At 38.0% G+C, this 11,865-nt stretch overlaps 5 protein-coding genes across 5 annotated transcripts; 1 reads left to right on the top strand and 4 right to left on the bottom strand.

Annotated features, from left to right (window-relative positions):
* Positions 1-329: 329 nt before the first annotated feature.
* HAL9 (Hal9p) lies at positions 330-3,491 on the top strand (the record flags this gene model as incomplete). Its single annotated transcript, XM_447586.1, has 1 exon — positions 330-3,491. One exon carries the CDS (start codon positions 330-332, stop codon positions 3,489-3,491), a length of 3,162 nt encoding a protein of 1,053 aa, XP_447586.1.
* Positions 3,492-3,592: 101 nt separating this feature from the next.
* Positions 3,593-6,466, bottom strand: MSH2 (mismatch repair ATPase MSH2; the record flags this gene model as incomplete). The annotated part of the gene is made up of 1 exon (XM_447585.1): positions 3,593-6,466. One exon carries the CDS (start codon positions 6,464-6,466, stop codon positions 3,593-3,595), a length of 2,874 nt encoding a protein of 957 aa, XP_447585.1.
* A 412-nt stretch (positions 6,467-6,878) lies between these two features.
* On the bottom strand, positions 6,879-8,603 carry SPO21 (Spo21p; the record flags this gene model as incomplete). The annotated part of the gene is made up of 1 exon (XM_447584.1): positions 6,879-8,603. The coding sequence occupies one exon, from the start codon at positions 8,601-8,603 to the stop codon at positions 6,879-6,881; it is 1,725 nt and encodes a 574-aa protein (XP_447584.1).
* A 615-nt stretch (positions 8,604-9,218) lies between these two features.
* YPQ1 (cationic amino acid transporter) lies at positions 9,219-10,148 on the bottom strand (the record flags this gene model as incomplete). The annotated part of the gene is made up of 1 exon (XM_447583.1): positions 9,219-10,148. The coding sequence occupies one exon, from the start codon at positions 10,146-10,148 to the stop codon at positions 9,219-9,221; it is 930 nt and encodes a 309-aa protein (XP_447583.1).
* Positions 10,149-10,763: 615 nt separating this feature from the next.
* Positions 10,764-11,627, bottom strand: TRM10 (tRNA (guanine(9)-N(1))-methyltransferase; the record flags this gene model as incomplete). Its single annotated transcript, XM_447582.1, has 1 exon — positions 10,764-11,627. One exon carries the CDS (start codon positions 11,625-11,627, stop codon positions 10,764-10,766), a length of 864 nt encoding a protein of 287 aa, XP_447582.1.
* Between the last annotated feature and the right edge of the window lie 238 nt (positions 11,628-11,865).

The raw sequence follows: 11,865 nt of genomic DNA, 5'->3' as shown, positions 1-11,865 counted from the left end.
TCCTTTGCGATGCTCTGACTTCTTACAGAGTGCAATACTTTACTGAGAGGAAGAGCAAGACAGAGGGCCATCAAATAAGACACATCCATTATCGGGGTCCTAATTGTTTTATAAGATTCTTGGTAAGGAAGCCGTTGACGTTTGCAACATTTCGGAGAGACGATTACTAAATGTGTTCTTTTAAGTGAAGCTTAAATAACAAGTAAAACTAGTTTTTTTGCTGAATAAAATAATCTAAAACAATAAAATCGAAAAAAATTTTTCTTTTATTTAAGCCCATCTGAGCACAGTATTGCATAATAAGCAATCACGATAACGACCGATACTTGATGTCAGAACCTAATCAGGGCACACCAATGGCTATTCAGCATGTCCCGGGACAAACTCCCATGCCGCAATCGCAGACTGGACAGCAACAGATGTCTCCTCCGATGCTCGATCCGTTCTGGCAGCGCAATTTGCCAGAACAATATATTCAAGTTAGTGGGACGCGGTACCCATCCATAGACGCTAGTGTTCAGCCCAATGTGAATGGATCAAAGAACAATAATGGCAACACTGCTGCAAGTACGCCTGCTTCTTATGGTGCACAGCAAATACAAGGGATGGCTCACACTAATGGACATTTGGATGCTGCTATTCCCATGAGCAATATGATTCCTGTCCAAATGGGAGGTTATCAGGTAATGGATAGGTCTATGATGGAGCCCATGAGTGGTTCTTCTGTTGCATACGCCAATACAAGTGCCAATGCAAACGGTACTCCACTTCCACCACAACCAGTGTCTGCCAATTACATGAACAACATTTCCCAGATGCCCGGCCAGCTTCATAAGGAAAAGAGACGTGCTGCAAAAGCCTGTGAATATTGTAGGAAACGGAAGACTAAATGTGACGAGGTCAGCCCCTACACCAACAAATGTAGCAATTGTTCCAAGGCGGGTGTTGATTGTATCTTTATCACCGAACCCACAAAGAAGAAACGGAAAAGCTCTAGTGAAGGAACTAAGGTGAACAAGAGCCCTAAGCCTGCTGCTAAAACTAATAGCACTAAGCATAAAGTTAAAAAACAGAGCGATGGTGATAATGAACCTGTGCACCAGAATACGGTAGAGAACATAGCAAAGAGAATGGAGATACTGGATAGAAAAATGTCTACAGTTATAGATAACATTGCTCGTTTTGAGTGGCTATTAGATAAGATGGTCCAAAAACAAAACGAGAAAGTAGACGATACGACAAACCAGGCCAAGCCAAGACGGAGAATATATACCACATCGTTGTTAACTCACCAAAAACTACTTTGGATGAAACGAAAAATTTGCAAAAATATGACAGATGAACAATTTGCCGAGCCATTAAATAGTATATTGTCGAATGGCCTCAAATGGTATGTTGCCCAGATCAAGCAATACACCGACTTCTCCTCACCTTGTGTTTACGGTGTAGAATTCAAGGTTTATGACTTACCCTCTGAACTACATACGCGAAGGATTATGGAAAACTTTAACGCTTATCTGACATCTGTCACTGGTGTCTTTGATTCTAGTGAGTGCTATAAAGTAACCAATAAGTACTATGAAAATAAAGGTGAAAATATGACCTTTACAGAACATTTGTTGCTAAATGTATCTATTTGCTCGGGAGCACTTGCAACTAGAATGCTTACCTCAGCGGATTCTCAATTTTTGCGTAAAGACAGACATAATCCTTCAATTGCGGAATTGAAAGAAATAGAGAACAACTGCTTCCTGAACTGTATGTTTTACTACCATAAGATATCCACAGTTTGCTCAGGGCCGAAGACATTATTGCCACTACTGCTTTTGACCAAATACTTGCAGGCAAACTACAATACTGAGCTAGCAAATACAATTCTATCAACTGCTGTTCGCTTCACGATTGATATGTCAATGAATAAGAAAATAACTTATAAAAATTTATCTTTGGCAGAGCAAATACGAAAAAGAAGTATGTGGTGGCATTTTTTTGCTACTGATAAACTCTTTTCGTTCACTCTATCAAGACCGCCAATGCTTTTGGAAGAAGACATGGATATGTTAACGGACCAAAATTACCTAGAAGTCATTAAAACTAATATTCTACCAAAAATTTTCAAAACGAAAGAAGAATGTGAACAGGTTTCAGATATTCATGAAGCACTTTCCATTATTATTAATTATTGCGAATATATTCCTTTTTTCACATCATACTATGTCACAAAACTATTAAGAATAGAGTCAAGCTTATATTCAACCTGCTTCTCAGTACGGAATACCTTGGACAATACTTTCGATGGACTATTGAGTAAAGCTCTCGAGATTTTTGAATCTCTGAAGACATGGAAAGATAACTTACATCCAAGCATGCGGTTAGAGAGTTATAGACAATACATCTCATTATTATATTCTCAAAGTTCTGATGAAAACCCAGCCCTGGCTTTTGAGTTGGCATGCACACACGTACTGGCCTGCCACTTGAGATATCTATATCTGGTAGTCATTTTAAGCATGTTTATTGTCTCATTACTGCGCGACAATCAGGAATTATTCCCAGTTTCCCACCATGAAATTCCTAAAATCTATAAAAAGTTTTCGGAACAGTATATTCTTTCAAGTGTCAAGCTCGTAGAAATATTCCAGGGTGTCAATTTTGTTATTCATACATACAACGACCTAATATATCCATTTTTAACGGGTATTTATGTTGTTTTAATGCACGTTGTCGATGAACTCGACAAACCCAAGAATTTAGAAGTTCCGTCATTAATCGAGTTGCTAATAAAGGGGCATAGCAGCATTATGGGTGAGAATTTCAAGAATTTGGGCTGTTACAACATGAAATGGAATGTATCCCTATACATATACACTTACTTGTTGAAGTATATCATAAAATATTTTAATGAAAATCACCCTCTAGCAGTTGAACATAAGTTTAGTTACGAACATTATGATGAAATCCTGGAGAAACTCGAAGCTAATACAATCAGTGTGAAAAAAACCACTGTTGAAAGATTGAAGAAGAATCTGAAACGAAATGGTGTTTTCCAGGAAGTTGATGAAGCAGAAAAGACTGAAGAAGAAAATAATGAAAAAGATCACATTATAGAGCTTTTCAACGATTTAAATTCTCATACTGTCAAAATTCTTGAATCAGACTCTTTACTGAAAAACAGTAAAGAACGTATCTCCTCAGTCGCAACATCTCAGGACGCTTCTATATTCCCAGCAGATAGTGCTGGATTCCAAATTATCTATCCAATTTACAAAGACTCGAATAAGAATTTGAATGAATCTGTGCATGATGACAATGATAAGAAAGATAATAACGAAAAGAACATTAGTTCTTCCATCACGGATGCAGATGTAGAAAATTTCAGAAATCTTCTCCCATTGGAGGATTTTCTATATGATAGGGATTTCAAATTTATCAAGCCATTTCAAAGTTACTTATCGAGGCACTCAGTCAGTAACAAGGATCAAAGCCTATAATTTTCGTTACGTATTTAAACATCTGGACTTCTTCTTCCGGAAAAAATTATTTAAGCTTTACATAACATTCCCGTTATCAACAGTTTAAAAACTGCGTTGTATTATAATAATTCCTTTAGGTAAGAAAAGTATCTATCGTCAGAATGGTCTGCATCACATAGTTTTTTCAACAACGATTCAATTGCTAATTGAGTTTCCTCTTCCGACAATTTTTCAACATCTAACAATCCCTTATTCTCAACTGATTGCTTCCATTCTTTAAGCATGCACTTCAGTTTTAGATTGCCTTCTGCAATTTCTTGTGGGTTCAGTTTTGCTCTTTTCAGATCATTACTAGTATTTTTAAGTTCCTCCAGTTCATTGGCTTTTCTCTTTGCCATACTTACAATTTTTTTAGGGAATTGGACAACCTCAGCAACATGAATACCAAAAGAGCGATCAGAAATACCTGGCTCCACTTTATATAACAAAGTAATGTCGTTACTATTCAATGCTTTCTCTGACTCATCGATATGCGCTATTACATGCATGTTTTTAACATTTGGAAGTTGTTCAGATAAATTTGTCAATTCATGAAAATGTGTTGCAAACAATGCAAAACATCTAATTTCTTTTGCAATATGTTCAGCTATCGCCCATGCAAGTCCAAAACCATCGTAAGTACTAGTACCTCTTCCAAGCTCATCAACAATAATGAGAGAGTTGGATGTCGCATTCTTTAAAATTGAGGCAGTCTCTAACATTTCAACCATAAATGTAGAAACACCCTTTAGCTGAGAATCGCCCGCTCCGACTCTACATAATATAGCATCCACAATTGATATTTCAGCATTGTCACATGGCACAAAACATCCAATTTGTGCCATTAGAGTGATGACACCCACCTGCCTGATATATGTTGATTTACCTCCCATATTTGGACCGGTGATGATTTGAAATTCACTAACATCTTTAGCCATATCTACATCATTTGCAATAAATGTAACATCATCCTGAACTTCTAGTACTGGATGCCTGGAATTCATTAGTTTTGTTCTGCGGTCTGAACTTAATGGATGCATCGTAGGCCTAACGTAGGGGATTGGCGCATATGATGAGGCATGAGCAAATGAACATAATACATCCAAGTGCGCAATAACTAGCGAAAGCTTTTCAAATATAGGGGTATATGTTAATGTAATTGAAACAATCTCTTTGACCAAAGATGATTGCAATCTCTCATAATCCTTTTGTAGTACAACAGTCTCTTGAGCAATTTCTTTCATTTTTCTTGTGCTGAAAAATATACCTGCCTTAACCGTTGAGAGCTCAATATACTGCTTATGGTTTCGTAGTGCTTTTGCATCATTCCTGGTCAATCTCATACACCAACCGTGAATGTGATGATTTTCTAGTTTTAACTTTTTGTTTGGATCAAATCCTAAATCTTCTGCAGCTTCTAGATGGATTGCATTTATCTCATCTCTCATGGCTGTTAGTTGTTCACGTACTTTAGCCAGTTCTTCATTAAACTCCACACGGATCATAAATTCATTATTCTCTTCATAAGCATCCAAATCGACGGTTGTTTGAACCATCTCATCAAATTTTTTTAAAGGTTCCATAAATTCTTTTAATGGATCACACCAAGTTTTACGTACCAATTCTTTGATATCTGTTGTTGTGATATCATCTTCCAGGAATGACTCAATAATATTAATGATATCTGGGACCTTCAAACTAAACTGATACACTTTGAGAACATCTTCTAAAGTACCATTTTTATTAAGTTTTTTAACCAACCTACGAATATCAGGAACCCCAGGTAAATATTCGGTTTGCAATATTTGCCTTAACTCTAATTGATCAATCAAAAATTCAACGAGATTGTGACGAACTTGAATACCACTAAAATCTGTCAAAGGTTGCTTTAACCATTCATTTAATAATCTAACACCAGAATTTGTCTTGCAGTTATTGAGTAACTGGAACAAAGAGGCAACCTTTGTGCCACCATTTGATCCAACTGTACCTGATTGCATTGGCGTAAAGAAAGTGGCATTATTCTGTGGAAAAAGATTCAATGCTTTGATCGCTGAGGAGTCTAGTTTCATTATGGATTCTAAAGAATGTTGGATAAGCTCATATTTACCTAGCATCTCTTGTTCACTTAATAGCTGCAGATAGTTTAATAGCGCATTACAAGCACCCAAGGCCAGTTGTGATACATTCTGAGGAAGTGTTAAAGTTAAATCGTTGCCTAATAGTTTTGCCAAGTCTACCTCGACATCTTTATTAGAAAATTCAGAATTAGGGACTATGGTAACCACCGAACCACACCTATCAATGACGTTTGTGATTTTTTTTAACTCTGGATTGGTGGAACCATTTTGAGATAAATCAGGTACTAGACATTCTCTTATTCCTAACTGTATTAAAAAGCTCTCCAAGTTCGAGTAAGCCTCATTGTCTATAATATCCATCATGCCAATTTTGTAGTTACTTGTATCAATGAATGTCAACCCCAATATAACATGGGCATCTTTTGGATTTTGTTGTATCTTCAAACTTGCAATAACAATGGACGCATCAATATTCAAATTTAAAAGATCGGAGACCTGTTCTATATTACCTGGGGAAGCGCTTTTGATTAATTTCCAGCTTCTGTCATAGATTTCAACTTTATTACCAACGTCTAGAAGGCAAAGTTTCAACAAACTAGCCACGATCTGCAGCGACATTGTCACATATTTGGTTGGTTCATTAAATTGTTTAGCAACTGCTGGATCCACGTGACAATCCTTTAGAACTGACATTGTGTGATACACATTTTCTGCAATGAACACCGCATCATCACCAACAGCAGTATAGTAATCACCTTTATCAACAATCCTTACCGTACCAGAAGGCTTCTCAGGTAACTTAACGTATCTTTTATAAAATCCACGTTCTTCAGATATATCTGAAAACTTTAATTCAGGTCTATTAGATGCCATTTTCTCTGTCTTCTTGATTCCAACAATAAATAGCACAAACGTTTGTTGGAGTAATTTATACTTAGCAGTTTACCTATATCAATGCTAGAATGCACCTTTAGACAGTTTATCTGATGTTATATAACCTCCTGATCGAAAATAACACTCAAATTTGTTATAAGTCTGGATTTGGCTATTATAGGGAAGTCCTCAGCTGCGACACGTAAAATCGGAAAATGGATGCAAATGACAAAAAAGAAATGTAAACAAACGCGTAAAGTGATCGGCTCATCGAATTAAAGAATGTGTCAATGAACTCATCGCGATGATTTGGAGCTGATAACCAGACACTTTTATCATTATGGTGCCCATTATAGTTTCAAGCGTATCCGTTACGTAAAGTGCATATATATGAGTATAAAAAATAGAATAATTATATTGGTAAATCTGCAAGAATTTCAGTATGTGTTTTGTTTGTTAATCTCCTTTGTGATTTGTTGACATAATGGCTTGAGTTTGAACTGGCCTTCTTCATTTGCTTAATTATTTTCTTGGTTTCTTGCAGTTCTTTCTTGAGACTTTCAAGCTGGCCAGTTAGGAAAGTAACTGATCTCTCAGCAGTATCCTGCCTCACCAATATAGGCTCTACAAATTGAGCCTTAGCTGCAACAGAATAAAAGTTAAATATCATCTCTTCCAGACTATGAATTCTAGAATCAACGTTTTCAGCATCTCGTAAATCACCTTTGAGCTCCGTTATCTTGCTTATATCTAGATAATAATTTTGTAACTCATTATAGTCAGTCTCGTTAAATTTGCCCTTAAATGCTTCTAATAAGTAGCCCACAAAGGACAACGATTCTCTCATGTACGTCTCAAAAAATTCAGCCATCTTCCTTTGAGTTTTGTCTCGTTTCAGTAAGGTCAATGTCTTCTTTTTTTGATATTCGTATTTCTGCTTTAAATGATTAATTGCCGTACAGGACCTATCGATCTCAAAGCTGGCTCTCTCAATCTTGGTTGTTGAATCATCTAGAGATTCTTTAAACCTTTCATTGGCCTCTTGCATCGTAATTAACTGCCTAGAGACTTCACCAACCTTTTCAGTCATTTTCTCAAGCTTTTCAGTCAATGCCTTATTTCTTGTGTCCAAATCATTTGACTCAGACTCCAAAATAGCGATTCGTTGTTTTAAAGCTTGATTCATAGAATCAAAATCTATAAGTTCTTTACAAGCGGTATTGTTCTTATCGTCTGTCATAATTTTTAGTTCAGCAATGTATTTCTTAATAATAGTTTTGTATTTGTCTTCAGATTTCTTCAGTTTATCCTTGTAGGTTTTCTTAGCTTTCTGTAACTCTGTATTCTTTTGTAGCAACTCCTCTTCAAACTCTTCCATTCCCACCTTTAGTTTATTGTTTTCTGTCATTAGTTGCCGTATGGATTCTAGGAGATAGTCTTTAGGTTTTTGATTTCCAATACTTTCTAAAGTAATCCCATCATTAGTTATAAGCTGCCAGACCTCATAGAAGAATTCAGAAAAATCGTAAACACCTTTATATTTTCCCAAATCGTTATTAAACTCAGCTGGAGTTAACGGAGAGATTTCCGGCTTTCCTTGATCATTAGAATCAAATATATCAGCGTCATTTTCATAATCACTATAATCTTCGATGTTGTCTATGCTTTTTGCTAATAAGAGACCGGTGGAATCGTTAGCCTCCACACTATGATCATTGTTAGGTGATTTTGAACCATTTTGCATCATGATATTTTCTCGATTTGAGTATCCATCAATGGTGTCATTTGGTTGAAGATTGTCCAATTTCTCTGAATCGTTACTTGATTCAAGTTCATTTTCTTCAGGACATTTCTTCTTTCTGTGCACTCTAAAAAACGAGAATGAGCTATTGCTCTGTTCATCATGTTCCTCATTTGCGTCCGTCTTAGGCGTTTTCTTAAATATCTGCCTAACTTTATCGCGGAAGCTCACTTTGCTCGAGGATGAGCTAAGTTCGCTTCCGTCAGAGTAGGAAGTTGTCCCATCTGATGAGTTCTCATATGTGTGGATAGAATAATCTTCAAGTTGTGGCACACGCAACTCGATACTATCTAACGAGTCCTGCTCAATGGTATCGTTTTCTATAATGGATTCCATAACCTTATTACAACCTCTATAACTCTCAGTCAATATGCAGTTGAAAAATGCACAGCTTCCACAACCATCTTATAAATTTACTATCCCATAGATTGTAGATCTTCTTCCTTTTCATCAAATTCACCTGGTGCTGAATCCATGAGCAACCGACTATAAGTTATCGATTTCTAAATTTGACACAAAAGCAAAAAGACTGAAAGTTCAGGCCCTACTACATTATACAATTCTCATGAACTTAGCTGCCAGAAATCTCCTGAACTAGTAATCTGGGATGCATTGTTGTACTATACTTTCAAGCAGCAATACTGTCACTGCTGATACTGAATCAACTAACAACATGAGATGGTGCATTGCCCAAAATGAGACGAGTAGGAAAAACAAAAACTTGAGATAATAATGCAATGCAAATATATTATTGATATCTAGATCGTAAAGCAAATGTTAAATTATATAATACCTCTTCTAATTCACCATAGGTGGTTACCGCCTGGAGATGTATGCTTCTCTTTTGCTGGAATCACCAATTTACCCATTTCATTATAGAGAATATATTCCGTGTCAATAAATAAGAGCCAAGTTTCCATAAGTAGCTAGTTACTGAAGTTGACATCGGGCTTAGGCCAACCTTTCTTCATCTCTTGGAAGCTCTATGGGCTTACTTGTTCCGTATGCAAAAAATTGGATAAATATTATGAAATCCATTACCAGTGTACCTGAACTTCCTATCAGCCAGGAAGCGTTCACCAGGAGATATCTATAATCGGTAGAGATTGCAAGCACTGAAATTATAAAAGTGGTATTACCCAGGCATGCAAAAAGGAAGAACAAAAACGAGATACCTTCGCAGGATTTACGTTTGAAGTTCAGTAGAATCTGAGGCACTCTAGAACCCAGGTATAACACAGCACTCAAGTAGCCAAATGACTGAGCTAGCATATTCATTTCCACGTCAGGCTCACCTACGATAGGTTCAGGTGGATTGGCACAGTAAGAGACATACCAGGAGACAATACCACCTAGGATGACAAGGGCCACAATAGTGAAGTCGTTAAACAGGTTCGATCTCTTGGTCTTCTGCTCATCGGCCTCTAACAGGGCTTCGATGGCCTGGGAACGAGAGTTATTCTCTGCTTCTGAACCCCTTGTAGGCTCGCCACTGGTCAACAGAGGCTGGTGCTCATTAAACACATCCTGCAGCACATTTTCATTTATCGGGTTTGCGGGCGAGAAGTGAATAGGGTCCAGTTTCTCCTCATTGTCATACCACAAACACTGTATCAGCAAAATCACATCAGCGGCAGTATAATAGGCAGCCAGAATCACCATAGTCAGCAACAAGTGCTGCATCATCGCACCGACAAGGTTGAAGACGTCACCCGCAAGCCACAGCACCACAAACAGCAGAGACAACCCATCAGCGGACTTTCTATAAAAATTCTCATATATCTGCGGCACAAACACAACAACCCAGCACGCAATAGAAACAGAACCAGCAATACCACTAACAGCCTGCGAATCCCATACCACAGGCACAAAAGAAACCATTTATCGTAGTTCTTATTTTTTTTTTATTCTTTTTACTTTGCTTCCAAGGATTTTCTCAACTTGAGGTTATGAAAGCCCTAAAGTATAATATACTTCTTATATATTTGATTCAATTGCAATGAATATGACTAATCTCAAGAACGCACTAAGCTATAATCAGTGCGATGAGCTTCAAGCTTTTTTTTTTGAATTTTTTATTTTTTTTTTTTCTTCAGTTGCTGCCCCAAGGACTTGAAAAGTCTGAAACATGAAAGGTACTCTTGCAACAGATGTGCAAATCCACTCTCAGTCTTTTTGACTACTTGACTTCTTGACTACTTGACCGTCATGTGTCTCGCAACTTCTTTAGTATGAGAAGCCTTTATCCCAACGATATTTTGCAATTTTCTTTCTCAAATCCAGCCCTTTTGTACTAGATATTCTATGCAGATGATACGTATAAATTCCTTTTATCCCATTTTCCTTCAGAAACTGCAAAGGAAGATCCTGAAATTCCGATGGGATAATGGCCGAAGTCCCCCCCCCTCAATAAGAATATCATGTGTTTTACGTGTGGAATTGTAATTGAGTCGTCTCTATAGCACTCTGTCTACTTATACATTGATATACTATACATTACTGCTGTTGCTGCTGCTGCTGCTGCTGCTGCTCCTTCTCTTTCACTGGGTCTAGCTTTCTCGAAGGGATCACGGATTCGAACGATTCCTTCCAGTCGCGGGACTCACAGTACTTTAACATCAGTTGTATCACGTGTGTGGTGGTTAGCACTTTGCGGCCTTCTATCTTGATGTACTCCCCGATAGGTAACCTTCTCGTGGGGATACCGAGCTCTTTGGCCTTATTGTAGCACAACAACTTGTGCCTGTTCTTATCCACTATACCACCAACAATATATGTCATACCTGGTTCCAGTGTGTCCAGCTGCTCCTCCGTATCAGCTGTTAAATACACCATCTTCGACTTATCGCCCTCTGTGATTAGCTTCTCGTCACTGACAAACTTGAAGTTCTGCCATTGCGGGTAATTGCAATCGTCCAATGCCTTGTCAAACCTTTCCTTCAACCGCTTGTTGAAGCTGGTCACCGTAATGTTCGCATATTGGCTGGCCCTTCTGTTCGCGGAGTAGGCCCTAGTAATCTGATTAGACGTACTCACTATCTCTTTGTCATTCATGAGATCATCGAACGCACAATCCAGAATGATGTTGATACCTGATGCAACTTGATCCCTGTTCACACGAGGCTCACGTTTCAACTCGGCAGGCACCTCCTCACCGCGATCAATGTACTCTTGTATCTTCTTCCGCCTGTTCTCCTTGGCACGCTTCCGCTTCTCCTTGCGTACCTCCGCATACTCTTCTTTCTTAGCCTCATACATCTGCCTCCTCCATTGCTTCTTCCATTGGCTCTTGGACATGCCCTCAGGCACGGGCGGTAAGCGCTGCCACTTCCCATCCACCAGATCACTAGTGTCACTCATTCTCTACAACACTGGTCTGCGACCAAGACCTCTTATGCTCCACGTAAATGACTTCCAATAGCACACAGTCTTATGCATTGCAAAGAGCTCATCGCATCGATTTTTTTTTTTTCAAAATTTTCGCTGCGACTGCTTGGATCCTTAGCTTGCCAAACTCACAATTGTATAACCTGAAATACTTCCTGAATGCATGTTACATTGAATTCCACACCAGGCATTCAACTGCACTCATACCAAT

This window comes from Nakaseomyces glabratus, chromosome I (genome assembly GCF_010111755.1).
Source record: "Nakaseomyces glabratus chromosome I, complete sequence".
In the NCBI taxonomy this organism is placed as follows: Eukaryota; Fungi; Ascomycota; class Saccharomycetes; order Saccharomycetales; family Saccharomycetaceae; genus Nakaseomyces; species Nakaseomyces glabratus.
This window is presented reverse-complemented; position numbering and strand designations above follow the sequence as displayed.